Raw genomic sequence first — 27,876 nt, 5'->3', positions numbered from 1 at the left:
TCCATGAAAAGAGAAACAACTTCCCAACAGCAGCATGAGAACTATGTGTTATCTGTGTGAGGAGAGAACCAAAGTCCACTCCAAACAGTAAGGAGATCCTTTATTACCCCATTCTACAGGGAAAGGGCTGTCACCTGCTGGGGCTTTCTGCAACTTAGAGGATTTCCAAAAGCAAACATTATCATACAATCATATTCCCAGTCATTCATTCACTCAAACAAGACATGAAGACAAATCAAATGTCATATCAGACCAAGGAGGTCCATCTTCAGGTGTCAAGACCCGATTGGGGTTCAGTTCTGTGCTGCCATGGATTCTGAAAACCACATTGGGGTGTCCTTCCATAGAACAGCAGAGATGTGGAGCTTCTTCAGAGCTTCTGTTCATCTCATGACAATGTGCGGCTCCTCTGGTGAGCTTTTTTCAGCAGGAGAACCAGACCCTGAGCGACAAACGGCCACAGCAGGAAGAGCAGCACGGTGTGAGGGGACATATCCAATGGCCACCAAGACTCCTCCTGAGAGAACGACAGGACACAGCCTATGAGCAGGTCACAGGTCGGCGTCTGCAGGCGATCCACACCAGAAAAGAAAAATTGAATCCAAAATACCGTATTTTCCGGACTATAGGTCGCCCTTTTTTTCATAGTTTGGCAAGAGGTGCGACTTATACTCGGCAGCGACTTATATTAGAAATAAATTGAAATAAACACATTGTTAACCCTCCTGTTATGTTCATTTGTGAGGAACAGAGATGATGTTCCTGGGTCAATTTGATGTATGAGGTATGTTAAGTGTTAAGAGTATGTTAAGTGACTCAGAGAATCAGCAAACTTTTTTTACAGTAAGATCTTGAAGGCTAACAACATAATATTCTATTTTCCAATAATTTCATAGATTCAGGAATGCAATAAAAATGACAACTGTTTCTACAAATACAGGATGAAAACAGAGTATTGGTTGGCCAATGATGCTTCATGAAAGGAATAAATAAGTATGAGAAAGAATTACTATGAAATTATGAGATAAACAGTCTGCTATGATTGTGTCATATGAGGTTGTGCAAGTTATTAGTTCTTGGTCTCAGATTTTGTCAAATAAATTTCCTGTCAAAATGCGACTTATAGTCCAGTGCGACTTATCTGTGTTTTTTTCTACTTTATAATGCATTTTTGGGCTGGTGCGACTTATACTTCGGAGCGACTTATAGTCCGGAAAATACGGTAACTCCAAAATGTAACCTAGAGTCAGACTTTTCTAAAAACCTCCAGAAGTGCAGTGGAATATTACAGACACCTTTTGTTAACCCTATATCACCATGCATAACAGGTTTGATACATGCATTTCTGAGACCCCTATCTCATTGGCATGATCAAAACCTCCCTTGTAAAACCCCTTTGTATATAAATAGGTCCATGTTTTCTGTAGTCCAGACCCATAGAGGACTGTAGAGAGGAGGGGCTGCAGCTGCAAAAGATGACCCAAAAACCTGTAGCACCCATATGGGTGCACGTGATCATGGCATTATGTCCTTCAGCATTCGCAGTTAGATGTTCCATATCTTCTATAAGTCTTATGTGGAGAATTTGATCAGATCTAACATCACATGTTACTGCAGGAGCATCAGAGACCCAAAAAGCAAAACTGATAAAGAGGGCTACTTTGTTTTGGTTCTTCTCTAGAGCCTCTGAAGCTGATAGTTCAAACAAATTTTTTTACAAGATGATGAAAAGCTTAGAGCATCTTCTTCATAGCAGAAACTCAACAACAGTGTCTTCAGTCAGAGGCTTCTTTAAGTCTGCTTTAGGAGATACTACGAGGAAGAATCTGACAAGAGGACTTATGACTTCCCCTCAAGGACCAATAAAGTTTGTTTGAATTGGATGAATTAACTGAGACCCATGTGGTTTCTGGCTTTTCCAAATGAGGAGACCTAAAGTGGCGGTTATTTTACATGCAGGTCCAAACTCAAGAAGAAACCCACAGAAGACAGAACTTACCTGCTGAAGAGCAGCTGTGGCACACTGAACACATGTCCTCCACTTAGCACCCTGTGCCTGCACAGAAAAAGAGCAGTCAGTCAACCAGCACCACCCCCACCCCACCTTCATAAATTACAGCCCCCACCTGTGAGGTGGCGAGCTTCTCCACTGCCTCCAGCCGCTCCATCACACTCCTCATGTCCTGCCTGAGCCTTTGCAGAGCAAGTGTGATCTGCAGCTGCAGGTGGGTGTCCTGCCTTTCTGTTCCACCCTCAAAACCATCACCTCCACCTTGCCCACCTCCACCACCACCTAAGCCTCCTCGCCTCATGGCTGCTTGAGAAACATCCCCTGCAGAGAAGACAGGATGAATTCAGAGCGCATGCTGCAAGACTGAATGATAGGCTCTGGACTTTAATCATTCTTGATACTTTATGAGACTAAGTACTACAAATCTGTGGTTTGCTCATGATTGTTCTGAACCACAGGATTCTGATCTGTGTGGACCAGAACAAGCATCACGCAGCAGCAGCTCACGTTCTCTCCAGCCGTAGTGGGAACCATCTTGGCCAGAGTTCTGACCCCTCCGAGACAGACCCGGGCCTTTCCTGTCCTCAGCTCTCTCTCCACCCTGACCGGCTCCAACACGTCTTCCCTGTGCAAGTCCATGCAAATGCTGGTTCTGAACAGGCGGAGACGTGTGGTTGTTGGCTGGGAGGAGCAGAACCTGAAAGGCAAGGCAAGTTTATTTGTATAGCACAATTTGTAAACAAAGTAATTCAAGGTGCTTCACAAAACAGAAAAATGCATTAAAATCACAATACATCATAGAAATAATCAACGTAATATTTACTTTAAAAGAAAAGAAAAATTTTGAAAATTGATTTAAAAAGAAAGGAAGGAAAGGAAAGAAAAGTGCAGATAGGACCTTTCAGTCATATACACGGCTAAACAGAAATGTTTTAAGTCTAGATTTGAACATGAACACAGAAGAGGCCTGTCTTACGACTTCAGGGAGGCTGTTCCAGATTTTAGCTGCAGAATATTGAACCGCTGATTCCCCTTGTTTAGTTCTGACTCTGGGAATCAACAGGAGGCCGGCCCCTGAGGTCCTCAGAGTACGAGATGGTTCATATGGCACTAACATGTCAGAGATGTACTTTGGTGCGCGGCCATGGAGAGACTTGTACACAAGCAGAGCTGCTTTGAAGTCTATTCTTTGAAGTACAGGGAACCAGTGCAGAGACCTGAGCACAGGGCTAATGTGATCATACTTCCTGGTTTTGGTCAGGACTCGAGCAGCAGCATTCTGGATGTACTGAAGCTGTTTTACAGCTCGTTTGGAGAGGCCGGTGAGCAGGCCGGTACAGTAGTCTAACGTACTGGAGACAAATGCATGAATAAGTATCTCGAGGTCTGGCTTTGACATTATGTTTTTGATTTTGGCAATGTTTGTCAGATGGTAAAATGCCGCTGATGTTACTGACTTGATATGGCTGTTAAAGTTCAGGTCAGAGTCCATGATTACCCCTAAATTTCTGACTTGATTTGAGGGTTTAAGAGACAGAGAATGAAGGTAGCTGCTGACACTTTTTCTTTGTTTCTGTGGGCCAAAAATAATAACTTCGGTCTTGTTTGAGTTTAGCTGGAAAAGTTGTTCTGCATCCACGCACTGATCTGTTGGAGGCAGTGGCTGAGTGAATCCACCCATATTCACCTGTTGTCAGTGACACATAGATCTGAGTATCATCTGCATAGTTGTGATAAGATATGTTATTACTGCGTATTAACTGCCCTAGTGGCAGCATGTAGAGGTTGAACAGAAGGGGTCCCAGGATCAATCCCTGGGGCACACCACAAGTCAAGGCCATGTAGTCTGAGACACAACTCCCAATTTCAACAAAGTATTTCCTGTCTTCTAGATAAGACTTGAGCCAACTTAGGGCAGATCCAGACATGTCAACCTAGTCTTGGAGTCTGTGCAAAAGGATCCCATGATCAACAGTATCAAAGGCAGTGCTCAGGTCTAGCAGGATTAAGACAGAAACTTTGCCATCATCAGTGTTCAGGCGGATGTCGTTGGTTACCTTGATAAGACCACTTTCTGTGCTATGATGGGGTCTAAAACCTGACTGGAAAACATCAAATGAATTGTTTAATAAGAGAAAGTCAGTGAGCTGTTGGTAGACAACTTTTTCAAGGACTTTTCCTAAAAATGGCAGATTAGAGATAGGTCTGTAATTATTCAGTACAGTGGGATCAAGACCGCTCTTCTTCAGGAAGGGGTTTAATGACTGCAGTTTCTAAGGCCTTGGGATATATTCCAGATTGAAGAGACATGTTAACTATTTGAGTAATTGGTGGCAACAAACTGTTCAGGACAGTACAAATTCACACATGAAGATGATCAGTCATGTGAGTTGCAGACAGCACATTGACTGTATGAGAAAAATGGACTGAGAGACCCCTTACCCTGGCATTCCAAACAGGAATTACCTGCTGGCTCAAAGAAGCCAAAATCCCATAGATTTCTATAGAGAAATAAACAGCTATCACTCAGGAATTTTATTTGTCAGAATAACTATTCTTGCTCCGATACCTTTTTTTTTTAAGTTCTTGATAATCCTATTTTTTTACACTATCTTACCAAAAGTATTAGCTCACCTGCCTTCCTTGACTCTGAAGTGGCATCCCATTCCTAACCCATAGTGTTCAATATGTTGTCAGTCTATCTTTCGCAGCTATTACAGCTTCAACTCTTCTGAGAAGGCCATCCATAAGGTTAAGAAGTATGTTCATAGGGAATTTTTAACCATTATTTCAAAAGCGCATTGGTGAGGTCACTGACTGATGTTGGTTGAGAAGGCCTGGCTCTCAGTATTTGCAAGGGATGGGAATCGTTAAGGATAATGGGCGACAGTGGCTCAGGTGGTTGAGCGGGTCGTCCAATGATCGAAGGGTTGGCGGTTCGATCCCTGCTCCCACCAGCCAAAATGTCATTGTGTCCTTGGGCAAGACACTTCACCCTCCTTGCCTTATTCATTCACTCCTTGAGAAGTGAATGAATAATGGACAGACTGTAAGCGCTTTGAGTGTCTTGAAAAGCGCAGATAAATCCAATCCATTATTATTATTATTATTATTAACGTTACTACTACTCTCATTGATACTGCTTATCGATCTGGTATTGTAACTATACTCTTATCGATACTTTTTGAGGACAAAAAATAAATTCATTCATTTTTTTTTTCTATTCCGTTTAGTCCCTTTTGGGGTAAAGAGGTTGCTGGAGCCTATCCCGGCCACTTGTGGGCGAAGGCAGGGGACGCCCTGGACAGGTCGCCAGTCTGTCGCAGGGTAGAATGTCCTCAATCACACACCCATTCACTCTCACACTCACACCTATGGACAATTTAGAGTTGCCAATTAACCTATGAAGCATGTTTTATAAATAAATAACAAATTAATAACAAAGTGTTTTATTTCCTCATTATGCAACGTTTTTTTTAACAAAACATTATACTTTATAAATTTTTCCAACTTGAGAAGTAAAATACATGAAAAAAGAAGTTAAAGAAAAATAAACAGCAATATTTTGACACATTGCTGTCATGATGCAATTATAAAACAAATTAAATAAATGTTTGAGTTCATAAAATCATCCCAGAGAAAGTCTCTGCTTCAACTCCCACAGTGAAAGCTGCGTCTTCATCTGACGCCCGTGTTTTTCCATCTCTCTGGCAGTTTGAAGCCAAAGCCCCTCCCCCGCCTCTCTACCTGCTTTTCCTCTCTACCTGTTCACCTGTTCATATCCTCTGCAGCAGCGCGTCGTTTTTTCCTGCGCCCCTCCAGTATGTTCTATACTGAGAGCGCAAAATGCGGTCATAGCAGCAGGTTGACACGATAGCCACAGATTTAATTTTTTTAGGCGCGATGCATGCTGTCTGAACAACAGCTACCCCCCCCTGCAGACAAATTGCCAGACATTCCTCTCCTGTTCAGCGAAAATAGCAAAATTAATATCATCATTAACTAATGGACAATTGACTGACTTGTTGGGTTAAATATGGCAGATTAAGTTTATATTTTGTGGGACACAAAAAAATTAGATTTCTCCAGTACCGATAGCAGAGCCGTTGAGGTCAGATCTTACCGATACTGCGGTCTTGAAAAATTTTGCCCTGGGGCTTGTTCAATGGGCTCGGTACCCATCCCTAGTACGCACTCTAATTCATCCCAAAGAATTAGGATGAATGGCGACTCAATTGACTTAATTTTAGTTGAGCCGAATAAAATGATGGGTGACATCACACTCACTAGGTCGAGTTCACATATATATTCAATGAGACAGCCGCAAGACAAACCTTGGTGCCGTACAGCTGCTCCACTGTATCCACAGAGTCACAGAAGACCTCACTCTCAGAGTCGCTGGTCAGTGTGAATCCCTCAGTCCCCTTCACGTCTGCAAGGAAACAGACCCTGCTTCACATATGGGGACATAGGAAAAGAAAATAGCAACCAGGAGCTCATCCAACACATGTAGTTCCCTCACGACCAGTGTGTTTCGCCATATTTTTTTTGTTACATCAGTTACCCTACTGATCAGTTTTTTATATCAGCGATTTACCCCCCCCTTCCTCTGTGTGCAGATGCAATCTGTTCATTTATGTTATTTCTATTATTTTCTGTATTTGCAAACACCAGATAAGTCCCGACCCTGTAAAAGGTGTTCAGTTGGACCTTAAGTCCGGCTGAGTCCTTGGACCTGCCTCAGATTCAGTTCCAGTTGTGGACCATGGGTACTGCTGCTTAGGAATGACTACAAAGCTTTTTTTCCTGACCACCCGAATCTGTTCGGCTTCATACCGTTCGCCCTCGTGGCTGTGAGCTCCACAACTTCAGCAGGGCCATTCTCGCTGGAGCCAGTCCCACTGGAAGCTTCCATCTCTGCTGGATCATCAGGACTGCCATCAGGACCTGCAAACATAGCCAAGAGTTAGAGCTGGGATGCAAATGAAACTGCAAACCTGAGGACTGCAGCCCCAAAAACTCCTCAAAAGCAAAGTCAAAGCTGCAGAAACCCAGACTCTTATGGTTCTGAGCATATACGGAGTCAAGACCTATGGAATGACTCTGGTCCTGACAGATTTCAGAGTGGCGCATGTGAGTCAGTAAGGAGGAGCCCAGCTGGGAGGCCTTCATCAACTATACCCTTCCCTGCCAAAAGTGGGGAGGTACCTCCCAGCTTGCAGCCAGAAAAGGAACACTTCCCTAGTGGACCAAAGCTTTGTGACAACCCCTCATGTGCCGAATATCCTAGGTGCCCACAACTCTTTTGGAGATGCTTAAAGAGGTACTGGGGGTGGAGTTCTCTGGGTTCTCCATAGTTTTACCGGAAAACTTTAATCCTCATCTGTTTGACATCAGTGGGGCTGGATGGAGGGTTTGGGAGGCATTGCCTTGTGTGTTGTCAGATATTCAGGACAGCAGCTCAAAGCAGCCTGTTGGTTGAATAAGAGTACAAATCCCAGGCTCGACTCATTGTTTCCTTGGGTGTGACATCTAATCCCAGCTTGCCCTCAATTGTAAAAGTAATCTGATAAAGTCATCTGCGAAATGCTGTGACTGTCAGCGACCATTTCAAACATGAGCGGCTTTAAGAGTTTATTTATTTAAAAAAAAGGTACTTTGCACAAAAGACCATTGATCAAATGGAATGTGAAAAGATGTGTTGTGCCAGGTTTTAGCTAAATTAATCAATTTCGCCTGTATGGAGTGATATTTCTACCACCATGTTGCACACAAAACCTTCTAAGTTGAACGCAAAACTTCCTACGTTTTTTGCTCAAAAATTTTTTTTTTGCTTTCAAAAACGTTTTTTGCGTTTGAAAACACATTTTTTTACGTGCGTTGTGTCAAATCTTGCTTTTGTCTTATCTTTGATTTTGCTGACTACTTTGAGCACGACTAAAGGCCCGTACACACCGGGACGAATATTCGCCAGGCGTTATTCGCCAGCGTTTTTCGCCCCGTTTTTGTGTTCACACCCAGGCGATTTTCGCTGACGATGAGCCGAGCGAACATGCAATTTCATTCCCTGACATTAGATGGCGCTTAATGTAAACAGAAATACTCCTGTACACAAGGTGGCGCTGCGCAACTTTAAGCTTCTTAAAGTCGCTTTTCACTCAGAAGAAGAGAGCAAGTATTTACGCGCTTGTCAGAATAATACAAAGAAAACATGAATATTTCAAGCACCAGTTGGAGCAACTGGTGCTTGGTTCGGGGATATTTTAGAATGTCCGTCATTATTTCTTCGCGGCAGTGTAGACGCTACTTGGCGTCTATCTTCTTCGCTGGTATGTGTGCTCAGCAAGGCAGTTTTGTGTTTGAGGGCCCCCAAGTTATGTTTTACTGTAACTTCAGAAGCTCCAGACACGTGTGCAAAAGCGCCATTCTCATTGGTCGAATAAATTTCGACGCGAGGCGTCAAAAAAAAAAAAAACGAACCCGAGGCGTTTTTTTTTTGGACGCTTTGACGCGTGCCGTTTTTTCGCGTCGGTGTGCACACTCTCATTGGTGCCCTTTGTTTAGTCACAAGGTGTTAAACGTCGGCGAAAATCGCCGGCGAAATTCGTCCCGGTGTGAATGGGCCTTTAGCGTGATATGACTGCCACTGGCATCGCCAAAAAGAAATTCGCATGCATTGTGTGTCATCTCACTTTTTTCCTATCTTTGCTAAGTTAAGTTTCGGTTTGATGTGACAAGCTGCCATCAAACAGCTGCTGATTGGTCCAGATTCTAACCAATCAGGTGTCTCTATTTCATATTGACGGTACTCGGGGGCAGACATTGACTTTGGACTTTGTGTCGGTTCTGTTCGTATGGGGTTCTGCTGTTTTCAACCACTCTGGCCCGTTTGTCTCAGAGTAAAACCCAGAATGAGCAGCAAAGCAGCTAAAATAAAACAGAGTTTAGTATTAATTCATGTCTGTGTAGAGTTTAAAACGTCTGCAGCAAAAAAACAAAAAACGTCCGAGCTCCGACTCCATCCAGCCGGAAGAAGTTAAACTTTTTAAGATTTGTATCTGAACTTTTGTTTTATTTAATCAATAAATGTTGAAATATTAAGAGAAAAAAGCCTTTTTTATGACTAACTTTTTTTTAACTTTGGACAAACGCTCACGAGTTCTAAAACACAAGACACTGTGAAAATAAACATAAAAGTTAAAAATGCTTCTTCTGTTAAATACATTGAGGTTCCTCTGGTGAGCCATCATTCTTTTGCTTATTATTGCTGTTCATCTGAACCCAGACATTTTAAACACATTGATTGGTTAGAATCTGGACAAATCAGCAGCTGTGTGATGGCAGCTTGGTTATGTCAAACTGAAACTTAACTCAGCTAAATCAAACATAGGAAAAAAGTGAGATGACACACAACGCATGCGAAAACTTTTTGGCGCTGGCAGTGGCAGTCAAATCACCCTAAGTCGCGCTCAAAGTGGTCAGCAAAATCAAAGATAGGACAAAAGCGACATTTGACAACGCTTGCAAAAAAATGTGTTTTGCAAACGCAAAAAACATTTTTGAACGCAAAAAAAAAAGTTTTTGAAAGCAAAAAAAAATTATCAAAGCAGAATAAAAAATTATTGAAAAGCAAAGATTTAATATTTTCACTTGCAACTTAGAAAGTTTTGTGTGCAACGTGGTGGCATATGAACACCCCTCTTATCTTAACATCCTCGGATGTAGCTCAGCGGTCATCGGACATGCGATTTTACGTTGTGCTTAAGAGGGTCTGCTGTCAGGGTTTGGTATGAACCTTCAGTGGACGAATGAGACTTGCACAAATTCGAACATCTTCTTCCCTTCATATTATGCAGACGGTTTTACTAACTTAGGTCCCTGTTGATATGTGTAAATACTTTTGTATTTGTACATATGTAAACATTCCTATAGCCTTAGTATCCTCTGGGTGACATCAGAGATGATAATCCAGCATTGTGCTATGGTTCATTACCGTCTCCACTTATTGACTTACTTTTGATGGAAGGAGAATGAACAGACATTTTCTATTGGTAAATTATCCTTTAAGGGTGTATTCAGATCAATGAGCTCAGAGCTGTAAATGTGATCATTTTAAAGTAAAATTATTATTATTAAATGTGATAAAGGAGAAACTTTTTTTCTAGAAGATGTTCTGTCAAGATTGCACTGACTGGATGGAACTTTTGAGATTTTATTCTGCAGTCTTAGTCATAGTAAAATGAGTCTAGAAATCCAAAAGTGTGCACTCACTGACCTCCCCTGAATGAAAACAGAGATCTTGGAGGCCTTGGCATGTCATCAATCACTTGGTAGAGAGGCTTAAAGTAGTGGAAGAATGATGCTGCGGTCTCATTCATCGGCATTGTGTCAATGACCTGAAGAGAAAAACAAATCTGCATCAAATACTGACCAAAATTTGTATTTGATGGATGTCTGTTGGGCTTTTAAAGATGTATTCAGTGGGTTTGTGACACTTGGTAGAGCTCAAGGATAGGAATGGTAAATTAAAAAAAAGTAAGTATTTTCCATTTGACTGTAAATCCATAACTTTGTCTTAAAGACCCACTCCAATGATAATTATGTTCTTGGTGTTTTTAATATGTTCTCATGTTATTTTTCTGATGATGGAGGACATATAAAGCTTGAAACAATGCTCGCCTTCAGCGCTAATATTAGGTTGGTTGTGTAAGGGGTTGTAGGCTAGCGGGAGAGCATGTAAAAAGAGAGCTTTCAGCAATGATGAGGAGAAGGGGGGGCAGGTTTGCTGTTATTGACTGTATATTAGGCCTGCACAATATACCACAAATTTATAGTTATCGCAATATCCAGCTCTGCAATATCCATATCGCAAAGGACGGCAAAAATCGCAATAAATCGTAAACCTTAAATGTGTTCAAACAATTTTATGGCAAGCTTGAGGCATTTAACGGATCAAATAAATCACTTTATGCATTTGACCAATCGGATCGACGCCTTCACGTTGTTGACCAATCAGGTGGAAGCCTATTATGTTAGATGTTTGTCACCTATGTCGACGAGGGTCATTTGGAGTATAATTTTTAAACAGTTGCAATGAAATCAGAATGATGTTTTTGTTTATATTGCTATTTGTTTATATACCCCAAATTATAACGTTATCGCAATATTAATCTCTAATATCGCATATCGCAGGTTTTCCTCATATAGTGCAGCCCTACTGTATATTGGAACTGTAACGATTGAGTGTGACGTCACCCACAGAAAATAATAATAATAATAGATATGATTTATCTTTGCTTTTCCAGACGCTCAAAGCGCTTACAATGTGTCCATTATTCATAACTTGCTTCCGGTTTCAACAAAATGAAGTCAATTCGGTTGCTATTTTTTTGCAATAAGGATGTTGCCATGTTGGAGCCAGAAGTTGTCAGTAAGCAGTGATTGGTCCAAGTTGATCTGAGTTTTCTATGGCAATGACTCTCACCAATCAGGAGTGAGCTTGTTTGAAGTCTACACCCACAGTCCACACTCAGAACGAGAGAATCACATTTTGAACGTTGGATGTGAGACCACCTACTTTTATTGAGGCATAAAAAAAATATCATTTAAAAAGTTAGGATTAACAAGAACATGTTATAAAAAGGTATCAGAGCAAAAATATAATCTGACAAATAGAATAACTGAGTAATAGGTATTTATTTCTCATTAAAGGTCTATGGGATTTAGGCTTTCTGAGACCAGCGGGTACAGTGCCTTGCGAAAGTATTCGGCCACCTTGAACTTTTCAAACTTTTGACACATTTCAGGCTTCAAGCATAAAGATATAAAACTGTAATTTTTCATAAGGAATTAACAACATGTGGGACACAATCATGAAGTGGAATGAAATTTGTTGGATATTTTAAACTTTTATTTTAACAAATAAAAAAACTGAAATATTGGGCGCGCAAAATTATTCAGCCCCTTTACTTTCAGTGCAGCAAACTCTCTCCAGATGTTGAGTGAGGATTTTGGAATGATCCAGTGTTGACCTAAATGACTAATGATGATAAATAGAATCCACCTGTATGTAATCAAGTCTCAGAGGTCCGTATAAAGCGCAGAGAGCATCATGAGGAACAAGGAACACACCAGGCAGGTCCGAGATACTGTTGTGGAGAAGTTTAAAGCCAGATTTGGATACAAAAAGATTTTCCAAGATTTACACATCTCAAGCAGCACCGTGGAAGAGATAATATTGAAATGGAAGGAATATAAGACCACTGCAAATCTACAAAGACCTGGCCGTCCGTCTAAACTTTCTGCTCAAACAAGGAGAAGACTGATCAGAGATGCAGCCAAGAGGCCCATGATAACTCTGCATGAACTGCAAAGATCTACAGCTGAGGTGGGAGAGTCTGTTCATAGGACAACAATCAGTCGTATACTGCACAAATCTGGCCTTTATGGAAGAGTGGCAAAAAGACAGCAATTTCTTAAAGATATTCATAAAAAGTGTTGTTTATAGTTTGCCACAAGCCACCTGGGAGGCACACCGAACATGTGGAAGAAGGTGCTCTGGTCAGATGAAACCAAAAGCGAACTTTTTGGCAATAATGCAAAACGTTATGTTTGGTGTAAAAGCAACACAGCTAATCACCCTGAACATACCATCCCCACTGTCAAACATAGTGGTGGCAGCATCATGGTTTGGGCCTGCTTTTACTCAGCAGGGACAGGGAGGATGGTTAAAATTGGTGGGAAGATGGAAACAAATGTACGTAAAACCACTCTGGAAGAAGACCTGATGTAGTCTGCAAAAGACCGGAGATTGGAGCGGGGATTTGTCTTCCAATAAAACAATGATCCAAAACATACAGCAAAGTCTACAATGGATTGGTTCACAAATAAACATATCCAGGTCTTAGAATGGCCAAGTCAAAGTCAAGACCTGAATCGAATAGAGAATCTGTGGAAAGAACTGAAAACTGCTGTTCACAAACACTCTCCATCTAATCTTACTGAGCTTGAGTTGTTTGCAAGGAGGAATGGGCAAAAATGTCAGTCTCTCAATGTGAAAAACTGATAGAGACATACTCCAAGAGATTTACAGCTGTAATCACAGCAAAAGGTGGCGGCACAAAGTATTAACTTAAGGGGGCTGAATAATTTTGCACGCCCAGTTTTTCTGTTTTTTTATTTGTTAAAAAAGCTTGAAATATCCAAAAGATGTAATTCCACTTCATAATTGTGTCCCACTTATTGTTAATTATTCACAAAAAAATATGTTTTATATCTTTATGATTGCAGCTTGAAATCTGTCAAAAGATTGAAAAGTTCAAAGGGGCCGAATAGTTTCGCAAGGCACTGTACTTCCTATTTGGAATGCGAAGGGAGGCGTCACTCAGTCCAGTTCTCATATACAGCACAAGACTGGGAGTTAAAAAATGACCTTGGAAAGCAACCGAAATTTCCAAAAACCATCACCACTAGAATCCTGAGACCAGATATGCTGCTCATCTCAGAAGCCTCCAAGCAGATCGTTCTCCAAGAATTGACAGTGCCCTGGGAGGACCGGTGGGATGCATGGGGTTCATAAGCCGGTTGAAGTGCACTAAGTCAGCGTACCCCAACCTTTTTTGCGGCAAAGGTTTCACTAACCAGCCTTTGAGATGTGGCAGATAAATACTGTTGCACCGCTACAATGAAGGAGACAGAGTAACATCATAAAATAAACTCTAAGCTTTTATATTGACACGCTTGACACACAGGTGTCATCATCCTCTCTCCTTTCCACACTCATGGTGCAAAACAGAAGTAAACACAACAGGAAGAAATAACTAAGAGTGAAACATCATCACTGCCAGATGAAAGGACACGTAGGCAAAAAACAAACAAACACTGTGCTCAACCCTATTTTGACCAAAGCAGGCATAAGGGATTATATCACACAATTCCCTGAGCTGGCAGCTCCGACAGCAGACCCTACGTGCTCGTGACCGCCACTACAATACAACAAAATAATATGATATGACCTGCATGAAAAAGGTGGTATCTTCTAAACATAACAATAATCACGAATTATGACATGAGTAGCGTCCTCTCTCCCCGCAAAACTCTCTGGTCGCTATGATAACATTGAAACATGCCTTCAAAATAAGATAAACCGCAAATACAAAGTGCATGAAAAATCCGAAAGTCCTTCTTCTTGTTCATGCTTTTTTCTTTCAAAATACTCAAAAGGCTTGTCTTTTAATGCGGGGTGCTTGGTCTCCAAATGGCGAAGCAGTTTTGAGGGCATCATTGCCTCATTAAAGAGCCGGTCGCAGCATATTATGCAGAGTGGGCTTGGTGTCGGAATCTCCCATTGGGATAAATCCGTATTTTAAGAAGGTCTCCTGATACTGTCTATCCAAAGGATTCAATTGGAAATTGCTCCTTCTACAACAAGCCACTAGTTGTCTTTTAAGGTACTGCAACATTTGAAACCCTTGCATCAAATTCAGGAATATTAACTGTGAGGTTGCTTGACATTACCAGCAATTCAATAGAAATTGAATTGTAATACTATGAATTACCAATGTCAATAGAGTAAATAAGGGGGGAAAAATAGGTAAGACAGAAGTTTCTTGCTGCACTAAAAGAATGGAGATTTGTTTTAGAAAAACTTTGTCCTTTGTTTTAATGGAGTTTCTCAAAGATGGCGAATGTCATAAACTTAAATGTGGTTGAAACCCTGGCATGATGAATGAGTGTTCACATCAGCACGTGTGACTCAGACCTCCTGAGCTACTTTCTTCATCTCCTCCACATACGCCGACATGGCTGCATCTCGACTCATCTCTCCCAGGCGGCTCCAGGCATCCCTAACATGAAAAAACACACATTTGCGCGCACACACACACATAGAGTTTGATCATGCCTCTCTAACAGATCATTGTAGATATCACCCTGAGTCCTCCGCTTTCACTCCGTTATGTTACATCAAGCTTACTATACAACATGTAAAGTCGACACACGGCCACTCCAAACTGAATTTCTACGGAAGAAATTAAAATTTGCAAACCATTTGTATCGACCCACTGGATCCCAGAAGGAGGGACGGGGAACATGACATGGTCCAAACACTGCTTGCTTGTACAGACTGTAGAACCGAAGCATCACCTCGTAAGAGGGCCGATAGGAACCTGAAACACACAAACAATCATTATGTGATTTATGTTGATACTGGCCTCTGGAACTCATGCAACCACTTCTTATGAAAAGTCTATATAAACACGCGTAAATGGCTTTTTTATTCATGTGTTGCTATGCACTTTTAAGTCCATTTTCAGGTTCTACGTACAAACGTTTGAACATTGAACACATGCTGAAAGTCAAACTAGTTGAACTTTGACTAATCAGGGACTTGGATTTGGTAGTGATATATAGATGGCGTCCTTTTTAATTCACAGATATATTTAAAGATTGATCATAAAGGAGAAATTAACAGTTGCTGTTTGTGCCCGACTGTAATTACACAGTGCCTTGCCAAAGTTTTCAGCCTCCTTGAACTTTTCAGCCTTTTACCACATTTCAGGCAGCAAATGTAAAGATATAAAACTGTAATTGATTCTTCTTACCACTGTTTTGGGCATCTTGAGCCCCGGTTTGGAAAAAGTACTATTGATGTTCTTTTGTTTGGAGTTGGTTAATCTGAGGAAATCAAGAGCTCTATGGTTTTAAATTATCTATCCTAAACTGTCATTGGTTTTATTTTCATTTCTATATTGGATCATAACTAAAACTGATTTATTTTCCTTTATTCAATTTCTTTTACAAAATTACATTAGCCAATACTTGACATAGAGGAATCGATCCATATATATTCTTTGTTTTATCCATTTTGTTGTTGTTTATTGACCCTTAAGTTATGTTTCTTGTTTATATCGGACTGTCAAATAACTTACCTGGTGTCCAACATCTTAATTTGGTTTATTTGGACTTCAAAGTGAAGAGTAATAGCTTTTTTTGATTCCGCAGAAGGGTGACATATATTAGTCCTTTTTCAAAAAAAATATTTGGTGTTTTGATTTAGCAAGTGACTGAGGTCTGGGCTTGTTATTAGAAGATTGTTCTGGGTTAGGACCACCCCATCACTCTGGCTGGGTGTTGTAGAAGCAGGATCTGTGCAAGTGAGTTTCAGGTGCACTGCAGAGCTACTCTTCAGCTGACTGTCAGGGATCAATTTCTGAACCCTGTCTTACTACATCCATTCACCACCTCAACGTTTTAAAGTCAGAACACACTCCTCCAAAATGAAGGCACAGGACTTAAAGAGACTGACAGGAGCGGGCAGAGACCCGCCATTCTGATAGCCAACCAAAACAAGTTTGATACTTGTACCTCTACTAGGTAGGATTTCAAACCTTCACATTAGCATAACACAGAAAGGGATATTTTTGTGGTATAAATTCATGACCTAAATATCGTCAGCACTTATGGTTTGATTAGACACCTTTCATTAACAGGATATGATGAAAAGTGAACAAGCTGTTACAAAGATGAAAATGTTTTTTGGGACAGTCCAGTTGACCACATCTGCTGGACGGAAGTTACAAAGAGCAGCTTCTACCAAGGATTATTTTAGGATAACACTAATGACCGCTCACAAAATGAATTCCGATGAAGATGGAGGTCCACTGCTCCACCGTCACCATTCAGGACCTTCCTGCATGTCTCTGAGGAGAACATTCTCGACGGCCATCACTTACCATTCTTGGGGAGGTTGTGAATGATGTCAACAGCAGTCTGAAAGCGTTTGTGATGATCCACTGCAGGTTCCGCCATGGCCAGGACCGGCATGACACCTGAGTTTCGATGAGATAGGGCCGGCGGGGCTGACGGAGCACGTAAACTGCAACAGAGAGAAGAATGACAACACAGTGGGCATCGGATGAAATTTGGCTCCACTTCAGAATCCTCCAGTTCATAAAGCTGAAGCAAACATCAACACATGATTTCAGGAACATTTCTATAGAAAGAAACTCTGGTCAAGTCCTCAGGATTGTCCTCTTTTAGTCTTGCTACAGCTTCTTTCTCTCTATCATAGCAGGAACTCCATATGTTAAAACTGAATCCCTTTGTTTCTGGTCTAGTCCCCTCTTTTTTAACATTTCTTTAACAACCAGCTACATGTCTTCTCTCTTGTACTGGTCTCAAGGGGTGTAATACCTGGCTTATGAATACCAACCTATCTTCAAATGTTTTAAGCTTTGTTTCAGTGTCGTTTGACATTTGCACTTTTAATGAGTACAGTGGTTTTAGAGCATATGAGACACACTGGTTTCCTATGAAGTGATATTTACGCCACCGCATTGCAAACAAACTTTCTAAATAGCAAATGAAAGGATTAAATATTTGCTTTCAAAAAAACTTTTTGCTTTTAAAAAACTTTTCTATTGGCTTTCAAAAAATATTTTTACATATGCAACACAAAAATGTTCCTTAAAAAAGTTTTTTTTTTACTTTTATTTTGCTTTCAAAACTATTTTTGCGTTTGCAAAAAAATGTTTTCACATGCGTTGTGTCTCATCTAGCTTTCTACCAATCTTTGATTTTGAGTTCATAAGTTTCCGTTTAGCGTGGCATATCTGCCATCAATCAACCTGCTGATTGGTCTAGATTAGGGGTCGGCAACCTGATCTGGTTTCTTCAGTCAGCAATGATCTGCTCTGTTTAGAAGAAGATTGTCTCAGTTCTCAGGTGCAGGTTGGTTGTAGAGCCGGTTCAAGATGGAATCGTTTTTTGCAGACTTTAAATTGTCTTTTCACATTTTCAATTAAAGTGAAGTGGTTCCGGATATTTGCTTCTCTTTCCATTGTCACTCATCTCTGTAAGATTTTGTGTTTTGTTGATAAAGTCACACTATCTGTCACACACCTAGGGTGTGCAAAGGTCGCATTTGACCCATCTCCTGAGTCAAATGCGTAATGGTGCGGTGAGCTGCAGACACAGCCGCGCTCGGAAAACCAACACCTAATGCTGGGTGTCAAGCAGGGAGGCATTGGGTCCCATTTTTAAAGTCTTTGGTATGACTTGGCCTGGGTTTGAACTCACGACCTTTCAGTTACAGGGCGTACACTAACTACAAGGCCACTAAGCTGCTTTATCTCTTTTAGTTTTCTTGTTTTATTCCATTCGCATTCTGCTGTCCGCTCGGCTCAAACACATTTTGACCAAATATGCGCGACTTAAAGAGAAAAAAGGTCAGAAAGAGTAAAGGACAGTTTAAAAAAAACGGTTCCCAGGAAGAAGTCGCCTCTTGCAGTTCGGTTTAAACCGCAAAGCGATTCGGTCATCATACCATCAGTTCAATTTCCATTTATTAGCTTGAAGGATAAGCCCCTTGAGATGTGTCATCTCGTTTTCAAGGGGGTCCTCAACACACAACAAAACAAGCAAATACCGACAGATGCAGTTCAGCAAACTTTACATATGTGAAAACAATGAAGAACTTAAAATATACAAGGCAACAAGCAGGCACACACACACACACATACACACACGCACACAAACACAGACATCACTTGTATCTGCTGTATCCACAATCGAGCGTTTAGGTCATACAATGATGCTTAGATTCGCCTGCGACTGCGACCATCTCCAGAGTTTATTCATAACATAAACGACATCCAGATCATTGTGAACCTGCGGAGGAAGAGGAGGGTGGTGTGTTTATCCACTGAGCAGAAGCGGGAAACGCAGAGGGGAAAAAAAGAAGCGAATTGCATTTTCTAGTCTAGTGAGAAATATGAGATATATTTATACGAGATAAGAACTGTTTTGTTCGCCCCCATTGAGCTAGCCTCGGTCTGCAAACTGCAGCCAGGGGTAGCTGGCTAGGGGATGGAAAGTTCTTCTAAAAAGACAGTACATGTTGAATGAGAAATGAATAATAGCCTCATCATACAGAATCTCTCCGGGTCGTCTGTTGACCAGCTGTTGTATTATAGTGGGCAGGTCTGAACCAGGAGCGGGTCGGAAGCAGGCGAGCTGCTCATCCCTGGAGCGGCTCCCCTGTGCTGACGACTACGATCGGCAAGCAGTAAACAGGAAAGGTTCATAAAAATAATTTTAATATACAGCAAAAAAAACTAATGGGCTGTGTATTAGTAAAAAAAAAAAAATAAGAAAAATAAGAATCTAAATGTAGACATTTTCTAAGTAAAGTTCATTGTGACGATCAACCCGTGTCACCGCCACGACTCCGTCCGGCGTGTAATTCCCAACGTTGTTCCGACCCAGGTAGGACAACGATGGAGAATTTTGAGAAAATTGAAGTTCCTGAAGAAAACTACATTTAATGGTACCTGGGCAGATTAGTTTGTTTTCACCGCATGGCAAGACATTCCAGAATAAACACGGAGCTTTTGCCCAAAAACATCCTGATCCAGATGAGAAAAAAAGTTGTTTGTTGACAAAAATCTATTCAGAGCAGAATAACTGCTAGTTAATTACAACATTTTTGCTAGTTTTGTGGCCTCTTGGGGAATAGTTCACATCGGAACCCATTAAATGACAGAGGGAACAAAAATACAAACATCTCTTCCCGAAATTTTAAAAAGGGATGAAATTATGCCATTCACTGGAAACACTGGATTTCCCAGTTTCAGCTCCCTGTGTTTTACTTTCTGTGGGAAACTGATCCAAAAGGATCTTTGAGTGGTAAAGGTTGCCAAGCCCTGGTCTAGATTCTGTTGCAATGTGGTGACATAAATATCACTTCATAGTTTCGGACTCTGAGTGGGAAGTATGAACAGAAAGGACTCTGTCCACTCAGGATTAAAGGATTGATTTTCACTATCCACTTTTCTTTTTTTAGAAAGGGAGATTTTCCCCCCACCTTTCTCCGGTTCACTCTTTTCCTCACACTCGTTTCCGCCTCACTTTCTTCAACTCCCTCGTCTTTTCCTCTTTCTCTCGTCTTAACTTCACTTTCTTCGGGTAACTCGCCTTTCCCTCAGCTTCTCGTCACCTCTCTTTATCCTTTTTTTTTTCTTTCGTATCTGTCTACCGCCTTTCAATTCCAAATACCTTTACATCTCCCAGGCCGGCGTACCATCACCGTCTGGAATGCAGATTTGATTGGCTGTGTGGTATCACATGGGTTGTGTAACTCGCATATCAGGGTCATATGTGGGTCTCCTCGATCACTAAGGCCAACTCCTTTATTGTCAAGACCAACACATTCTCCCTCCCAGCTTGTTATATATGGAGGTATTTCCCAGGCCCCCTCCGCGTTACTTTTTAACCCATCTATGACAAGTTGTGAGTGAGAATTTGTTGGTTGCAACGACAACAAGAGCTGCTCCATTTAAAATAGAGGTGCCCATTGTATTGGTTTTGCGTCAAGTTCGGATCCGGGTCCAGGTCCGCATGATCCAGCGTCTGGGTCCGGATCCGGACCGCAGTCCGCTAGTTAGTGACCCCTGCTATAGGCCCTTTAACAGGAAAGTTTAAGCTGAAATAATCAGAAAACTGTCCTGTGTAGGCACATTTAGACTGGTTTTTAGTAGACTGAATGGAGGAACCACACAGATGCAGTTTGGACCCCACAATGCTTTTTTTTTTGTGGGGGGGGGGCACTCTGGTCTCTAAACTCTGCAAAATAGGCCTGCACAATAAATCGCAAATTTATTGTGATCGCAATATCAAGCTGTGCAATAGGCATATCACAAAAGTCAACAAAAATTGCAATAAATGGTTACCTTAAATGCGCTAAAACAATCTTATGGCAGCTTGAAGTATTTACAAAATCAAATAAATCCCTTTATACAGCACTTCATGTTGTTGACAAAATGGATGGAGCCCTTTTATGTTAGATGCCCGACTCCTATGTAAACTAGGGTCATTTAGAGTACAATTTAAGTTGTACTCTTTGTGTTGACTCTTATTTAAATTAAACTGTTTCAGTGAAATGGAAATGTTTTTGGTTGTTTTACTATTTGTTCATTTATCGCAAGTTATATCGTCATCACAATGTTGACTTTTCCTCATATCGTGCAGCCCTACAGCAAAACAAACCCAGCTCAGAGGAATCAGACCTGCCTGCGTTTGACATCATTTATTTTTGGCAAGTTGAATAATTTGACAATTTAATCTCTTCTAAATAGCTAAATTGGTCCACAATGCTCTCCTCAAGCACTGAATTGTTTCAAATCAATGTATTCTTAACAGACAAGGATCAAACGAATGAGCAAAGCTCTGTGTTTCTAAAGGAAGCCGTTTCTTTTGTCGGGAAAAGCCAGCATGACTCTGTGTGAGGAAATGATGAGTGACGGTCTTCCACGGTTCTGGAGTACTTCATCCAACATGAAGCTCCTTTTGAAGGTTACAGCTTTCCCAATCCAGACAGGGACTTTGACTCTTAAGTCCTCATTTTGTTCTTCATGGGTGGGCCTGCTGTTGCTGATTGTTTTCCTACAGAACTCAAATCTTCATCACCTTGAGGATGGAGGAGTTCGTTCTTCAGAGTATTTGCTAGGCAGCAGAATGCATGTTTTTCTAAACGGGAGCAAGGAAGGAGCTAAACAGTCCAATACCATCACCCTACCCCTACTTTGTTTGACTGTTGGTTTGATTCTTTTTACCTGGAAGAATGATCCAAATGTAAGGGGGACACACCTTCCAGAAAATTCAACTTTGTCTTAGAAATCATCTGGACATTTTCTGATAAACTGAGGCAGCTGGCGGTCACGATCAGCTGTGAGTTTGGTCTTCAGAATCTGTTTTATGGTGGATTCCTGCAGGAGAAACCAGGTAAGGACTTTCTCACACAAGAACGTGCGGGTTTAGGTGTTTTCTATCTTAATTAAACACCGCTTTGTTTAATTCATGTTCACACAAAAGTGTGGGTATCATTATTATTCTCGTGGACACCGAGCCCGAAGATTACAAGGACAGCAGTGACGTCTTCACTTACGTCACTCTGTGATCAGGTGAATCGATCCGTAATGTTTTTGAGGTCACATTATGGCTCATATAGTGGGGATCCACCGATTCCGAACAACCCTCGATCTACTGTAAAGTGTACTCGGGCCTCGCTTACCTCACTGAGAGTCCGTTCTTAGTTAAACCCTTACAGCGCGCCTAGTCTGACACGCGCGCCTCCCTGTAACAGGTCAAAGGTCAGCCTCTGCAACCTCCACAAACCCGTCCATTGACCCCGAACAGAACCGAGCGGAGCTAACCTACTGTGCGTCGTGCACAGCAGCCATTTCCGTGTCAGGTCACATGACAGGTAGATAACCACGCCCACGAGAGGATTTAAAGCTGCAGTAACAGTTTTTCCCAAATACTAAATTATTTTTCACACATACAATACATCAGCTGGACTATCACTACAACTGAAAGCCAAATAAATACACAAAGCCATTTCTAGACTAAACAAATAAAATAAAATGTATCAGTCAATCAATAAATAAATAATATAAACACAGCCAGTGATTTTTAGTTTAACCAAAAGTCAAGAAAAAAGTGTCATCAAATTTTTTAAAGGTCAATATGTTTAAGACAATATTTTGATCTAAGTCATTGTTGAAGAACAAAACAAAAGGGACTAGATCTTTTAAAGTCCCCCTCCGATGAAAAGCATGTGTTGAGTTTTTGACATGTACGTGTGGCATTTTTCTTATGAAAGAGAACAAATGTAAAAGAAAAAATTAATTTCTTTTTTGCATTTCTGAGTAATTCTCCTTTTAAACTGCTGTCAATCAAACTGTCCGAAAGATCCTCAGTTTTCCTAAGTTTTATTTTAGAATTAGAATTTGCTAGAAAAAATATATATACAATTAAAAAATAGTTTATTGTTTATTCAGAGACAATATCAAAACAATCTCATAGTTCATTAATTGCTTGTGCAGAATTTATATATCTATATATATATATATAGATATATATATTGTTGCCTACATTCCCCAGCCCCGTCTTATAGTTCAACTGTTAGCAGGGATAAAACTTCTGGGGGGGGGGGGGGGGGGGGGGGGACTAAAGTCTGGAATGGATGCTATTAGGCTCTTGTTACCATAGTGATCATGTTAAAAGACCTATAGGTCTTGTCTGATGTAAACAAATGAGACTCTCAAAACTCTCTCTCTCCACTTGGCTCCTTTAGGTGGTTCCTGACTTGATTTGTGTAGAAGTCCACTGTGAACATTTTTTCTCGTGTTGACATGACACTTTCTCTTTGGAATTTATTCTCCAGATTCCTGATCTCCCTCTGGTAGGCTGTCTTGGTGTTGGTGGTGACCAGTCAATGTCCAACAGTGTCCTCAGCGATTTGATGAAAACCCTAATTTACCTACCCTTTTGCTGCCATGTGGGAAAGGTTGTATTTGTTATTATTAACTTCAAACAACATCTCAACGTTATCAGATCTACATTGGACTAAGCCCAAGTCTGCACTACATAGAACTTTTAGTTGACTCCACAACTTTCCTGTTGCCATAAAGCACTTCAGCAGTGATGGGAACTGAAGAAGATGGAACTGCACTTGAGTGCTCTCTGCTACCGTATCTATTTATGTATTTAATATTTATTTGAACAGGGACATTGATCATGTATCATGAACATTTTTGTAAAAGTGCCAGTGTTAACTACAAAGCTAATTTTCTACCACACAGCTGAACATTTTCAACAAATTTCGTGCAATTTCAACAAACACTCTGCGCAAGAGTGATGACATCATGTTATCTTTTGTCTGCACTTGTCTGGTTGGAGCATCTCTCATCTATGTCCCCTTTTAGGAGAGCTCTGCCATTCTTGTGGGGGCTCGGCTTCTCAGCACTGTGTTATGGAGATCCAGGAGACAAATCCAGCACGGGTGGATGTGCGTGTAATTGCAGACTACCTAAAGTGTTATTTAGGTAGTTACCTAAAGTGTGAATCATTGATGTTTACTGAAAAGATGTAAGGACTCTTCCTGAGAATAATCAATAAGCACTCGATTGAATTACTTGATAACTTGATCTGCAATGTGTAGCAATGATATCTAGATCAATATGAAATTGTAATCTGCTTATAATCAACGAGCACTACAAATCTGTTACATGGTGTGTGATTCCCGTTACTGTTTACTGAAACCGTAAATGAATCTTTTCTGAAGATAATCACTTATCAATAAGCACTTGATTTTGTTACTTGAAAAGAATCTGATCAGAACCGGATTTCGAAAACTTTGCAAAACTATAAACTGAATTAACTCAGTAAGGGTGGGATTATATAAACTCACTTCTTCCCACTTCTTTTCAAGCAATAAATCAAGCTCTACATGACTTTAGTTGATCATCACATATTTAATTAATCTAGTATGCTATGTCTATAATGTTTTTTTTCTATCATGTTTTTTTAACTCGTCCTCTCCAACAGCTGAGCAAACAGATAAGAGCTGAAGGCCTCTTGTGTTGGACATATTCAACTGTCACAGGGAGTTATGAATCCTTTGACACACAAGGTGTATATGTGAATTAACCCCTTCTGTAATCTGGGCTAAACTTTATTTCAATTGATTATGTGTGTATCCTTATTTTGTTGGACCGGACAGAAAAGAAGAATAGGAAAAAAGAGAAAGGGACATTAGAGAGGTGGGGTAAGAATCATAAAGCAGCAAGTAACAATTTGAATGTAACAAACACACCTGTTGGCTCCAAATATCTTCACATATAAACACGTCAGCATATACACATTACAACTGCAGTTCACAAGCACATAGTTACGCATACAAACCAACACATGTAAAGCATTTAATTCAGTCTTGCATATTATTTGTGCAAAGGTGAGCCGACACCTGAACCCAGGTGAGTGTGAATTTTCTGCTCAGGTGGATGATTGAATGTAAAAAAAGAGGGAGCATGTCCGGTCATCCCCACATCAAGACATCCAAAGCAGCAGCGATAGCCAGGAGCCTCTGATGGTATAGCAAATAGATGAAATCTCCCTGCTCAGCTTTCACGTCAGCCACCCAGACCAGGGCCAGCAGGACCGCCACAGGGGCCCCCAATGCCAGAGAGCAGGGAGGCACAGGAGCAAAGAGAGTGCAAGCTCCAGCCCAGCCAGCCCCAGATGAACCCCCACCACCACCCAGGAGTTCTGAGCGTCCCCCCAACCCTAGGAACGAGCCAGGGCCCCCAGGGGAGACCCGCCCCACACTTCAGGACACCACCTGCCCACCCCGCAGGAGATATAGGAGAGAGCGAGGCAGGGGCTGCCCAGGATGAGGACACCCAAATGAAGTGGGGGTCCCCGAATAGTGTTGTAAATATTGCCCACCTAGGCTTACTCATCCACTGTTGAAATTTTTGGAAAGGCCCGGTGCTTGAGGGCAAGGTCCAGAACCCGCACCACAAGGACACCAACACCCCAGGCTCAGATGTGATGGGATCCCCGGGTCATGATCTTGCCAGAGAACTCAGGGTTCCATCTCCCACCAGACCCCGGGCTACCAGTAGGTTCTGGTTTCTGATCTGAAGAAACTTGTAAAAGGGATATTAAGGGTGAATTAGGCAGGCAGTTAAGAACATTTAGCACAGAAAACATTCTTCTGTTAAATATAAATACACAATGAATCAGGATTTATATAAAAACAAATTATGAAAACTTTTTTTGCTCTGAAAGATGAACTGAGGATTGGTTGAGTTCTCAATGTTATAATGACATTCTATATAATAAAAAAAACTGTAATGTCCCTTTTATTGAATTTTCACAAATCAGAAACAACTTGCATAACTAAAACAACTGCAAAAATAAACCTGCTAATGTTTTCAGATTTGTTTAGAACTAAATTTCTCGTGGGGGGTTTTAATTTGAAAAACAGGTTTTTCAGAACCCATAAGCTAATAAACTATTAAATGCCAACTTTGGCCCATTCCGACCGGTCTGTGAAAATATTATTCGACAGTAAACCTATTACAAGAACAGGCAGACGGTCGGATCCAAATGCAGCAGGTTTATTAGCTCAACTATAAGTCCACAAACCTAAATCAGGGTCAGGCAGGCAGGGGTTGATTACATGCATAAGATCATCAGAGGAGAGGCAGGGTTGTCAGGATCCAGGGCAGTCGGGGCAGAAGATCAGGCCAAAATATAACACTGAGTAAAGGAGGCACAGTAGCACAAAGAATACTTCACACTAAGCGTGGCTAAGTGCGATACTCAAACTGTGAGTGATCGAGTGTATGAGAGTCAGGTGTTTGGCATCCAGGAAGTGCATGCTGGGGTTGCTGGGAGATGAAGTGAATTCAGTGCTCTGGAGATGGTTCCCACTGGACACCAGAGTTCTGACTTCTGACAAGAGCGTGTATTGGGTTGCACTGGGTATAATACTTCAAGTAGTCTTTACCCAATCAATGCAGGTGAATGTAACCAGTCATGATAAATGCAAATTGTTACCTCACATTTTTTGGGTAATTTCTATAGGTAAAAAAGCAAAAGACTAAAAGGCTTCAAAGATCTCAGTCCTTCCAGATCAACAGCAGTTCTCAGAGGATCAGCTGTACTTCTTTCCTATGGGGCTCAGTTTAGCAGATGGGTGATGGCTCTGGGTGCTCCATTATCCACTTTTGTTTCAGCTGATGTAAAGCTGCACGTATTAAACATGCAGCATTAGTGGTTTCTGGCAGAATAAAAGTTTTTTTTAAATTATTTTCTTTATTTTATTTGCAGAAATGTAAAATATTAAACCTTGAATAGCCAGCCTAATATCTAAAGTGACCCTTGAAGCGATTAAAGATTTACTAGATGGCGGATGGAGAACAGCTTTTGAATATTTCCATGCAGGTGGTCAAAGAAAATTCATTTGCGCGTGAAACATAAATAAGTCTTGCTAAAATTATCAAAAGCAACAAAAACAAACAAACATAAAAAAAAAACTGCGGAACTCGCTCGTGTGCAATGACGTACCAACACAGCTTTTTTCTTTTATTTTTTCAATCCCTGCTCTGTGACGTCATCAGACTTAGGAATGGGCGGGCGCGCTCCTGGAGCCTCTCGCAGGATAAAGGTTGTCGCACATAGCGGTCTCCTCGTCTGCGCTCCTGTCTTCGACGATCACGCGCCATGCTGGGAGCCAGGAGGAAAGACGCCGGGAAGTCCGAGACGACGGCCATCGACCCCCTAAGAAACCTCGGTAAGGGTTCGTGTGCGCCGCGCGTGCGCAACCTCAAGCGACCGTTATGTTTTCCTGAAAGCAGAAATGCTCCGCGTCAGTGCGCATGTACTCTATCCACGCTGTTGTTTATGGATATTAGAAGTGTAAGTGACAGATGTTTGAGTCTTTTTCAGTTTGTCCTTCTATTTTCCTGTTAATTTTGAATTTCCTCTGAGGTTCTGAAGGATCAATGACTGACCATCCTGGTAATAGATCACCAATAATGCTACAATAATAATAATAATAACAACATAATGACAGCTGCTTATCTAAAATATTCCACATCTGATTCTATATTATGAAATTTTGACTCCATCTTCTGGATAATAAACTGCCGCCTGCGCTTTTACAAAAATCACATTTCATTGGCTCTCATTAGATTACTCATTCATTTCATTCTAGAAGAGGCCAGGGTCCAGAGTTCCTGGTTGATACAAAAAAACAAAGAAAGATAAAAGAATATCTTTTTAAATTAAAAAGTCAAACGTTATTGTTTTTAAAGATAATTTCTGTTTTTGTCCGCACAAAGTGATTAAAAATTTTAAGAATGAAAGAGAAAATCTAACGCTCCGACTTAACATTAATTTACAATGTTAGATTTCCTTCTCATTTTGCAGCAAAAACGGTCTCTGTACCGCAAATAACACTTAGGCAAGACTATGTTATTTTAAAGGACCTAAACTATGCTAATCTTAAGCCTTTT

At 41.0% G+C, this 27,876-nt stretch overlaps 2 protein-coding genes and 1 long non-coding RNA gene across 5 annotated transcripts in view; 1 reads left to right on the top strand and 2 right to left on the bottom strand.

Annotated features, from left to right (window-relative positions):
* Positions 1–79: 79 nt before the first annotated feature.
* On the bottom strand, positions 80–22,281 carry acbd4 (acyl-CoA binding domain containing 4). 3 transcript variants are annotated; one of them, XM_011473526.2, is made up of 11 exons: positions 22,080–22,281; positions 16,744–16,886; positions 15,057–15,177; positions 14,772–14,856; positions 10,287–10,407; positions 6,848–6,958; positions 6,346–6,443; positions 2,519–2,708; positions 2,127–2,332; positions 2,000–2,056; positions 80–565 (listed from the first exon to the last, which is right to left on the bottom strand). In XM_011473526.2, the coding sequence occupies exons 2-11, from the start codon at positions 16,832–16,834 to the stop codon at positions 389–391; spliced, it is 1,257 nt and encodes a 418-aa protein (XP_011471828.1). In that variant the 5' UTR covers positions 16,835–16,886; positions 22,080–22,281; the 3' UTR covers positions 80–388. The 3 variants fall into 3 exon arrangements, with proteins under 3 accessions (XP_011471828.1, XP_020557684.1, XP_020557685.1); XM_020702025.2 differs by lacking the exon at positions 22,080–22,281 and adding an exon at positions 21,954–22,052; XM_020702026.2 differs by lacking the exon at positions 22,080–22,281 and adding an exon at positions 21,954–22,047 and having other exon boundaries at positions 80–517.
* A 2,230-nt stretch (positions 22,282–24,511) lies between these two features.
* LOC110014867 lies at positions 24,512–27,168 on the bottom strand. The gene is made up of 2 exons (XR_002289870.2): positions 26,927–27,168; positions 24,512–25,500 (listed from the first exon to the last, which is right to left on the bottom strand). It is a non-coding gene; the product is annotated as an uncharacterized LOC110014867 (long non-coding RNA).
* LOC101173208 (1-phosphatidylinositol 4,5-bisphosphate phosphodiesterase delta-3-A) overlaps positions 27,050–27,876 on the top strand; it is a 32,639-nt gene continuing 31,812 nt past the window's right edge. The window contains exon 1 of the mRNA XM_004086845.3: positions 27,050–27,152. Coding sequence (XP_004086893.1) covers positions 27,083–27,152 — 70 coding nt within the window. The 5' untranslated portion in view covers positions 27,050–27,082. The remainder of the gene's footprint in view (positions 27,153–27,876) is intronic.

Source organism: Oryzias latipes, chromosome 19 (assembly GCF_002234675.1).
Source record: "Oryzias latipes chromosome 19, ASM223467v1".
Taxonomy (NCBI): Eukaryota; Metazoa; Chordata; class Actinopteri; order Beloniformes; family Adrianichthyidae; genus Oryzias; species Oryzias latipes.
This window is presented reverse-complemented; position numbering and strand designations above follow the sequence as displayed.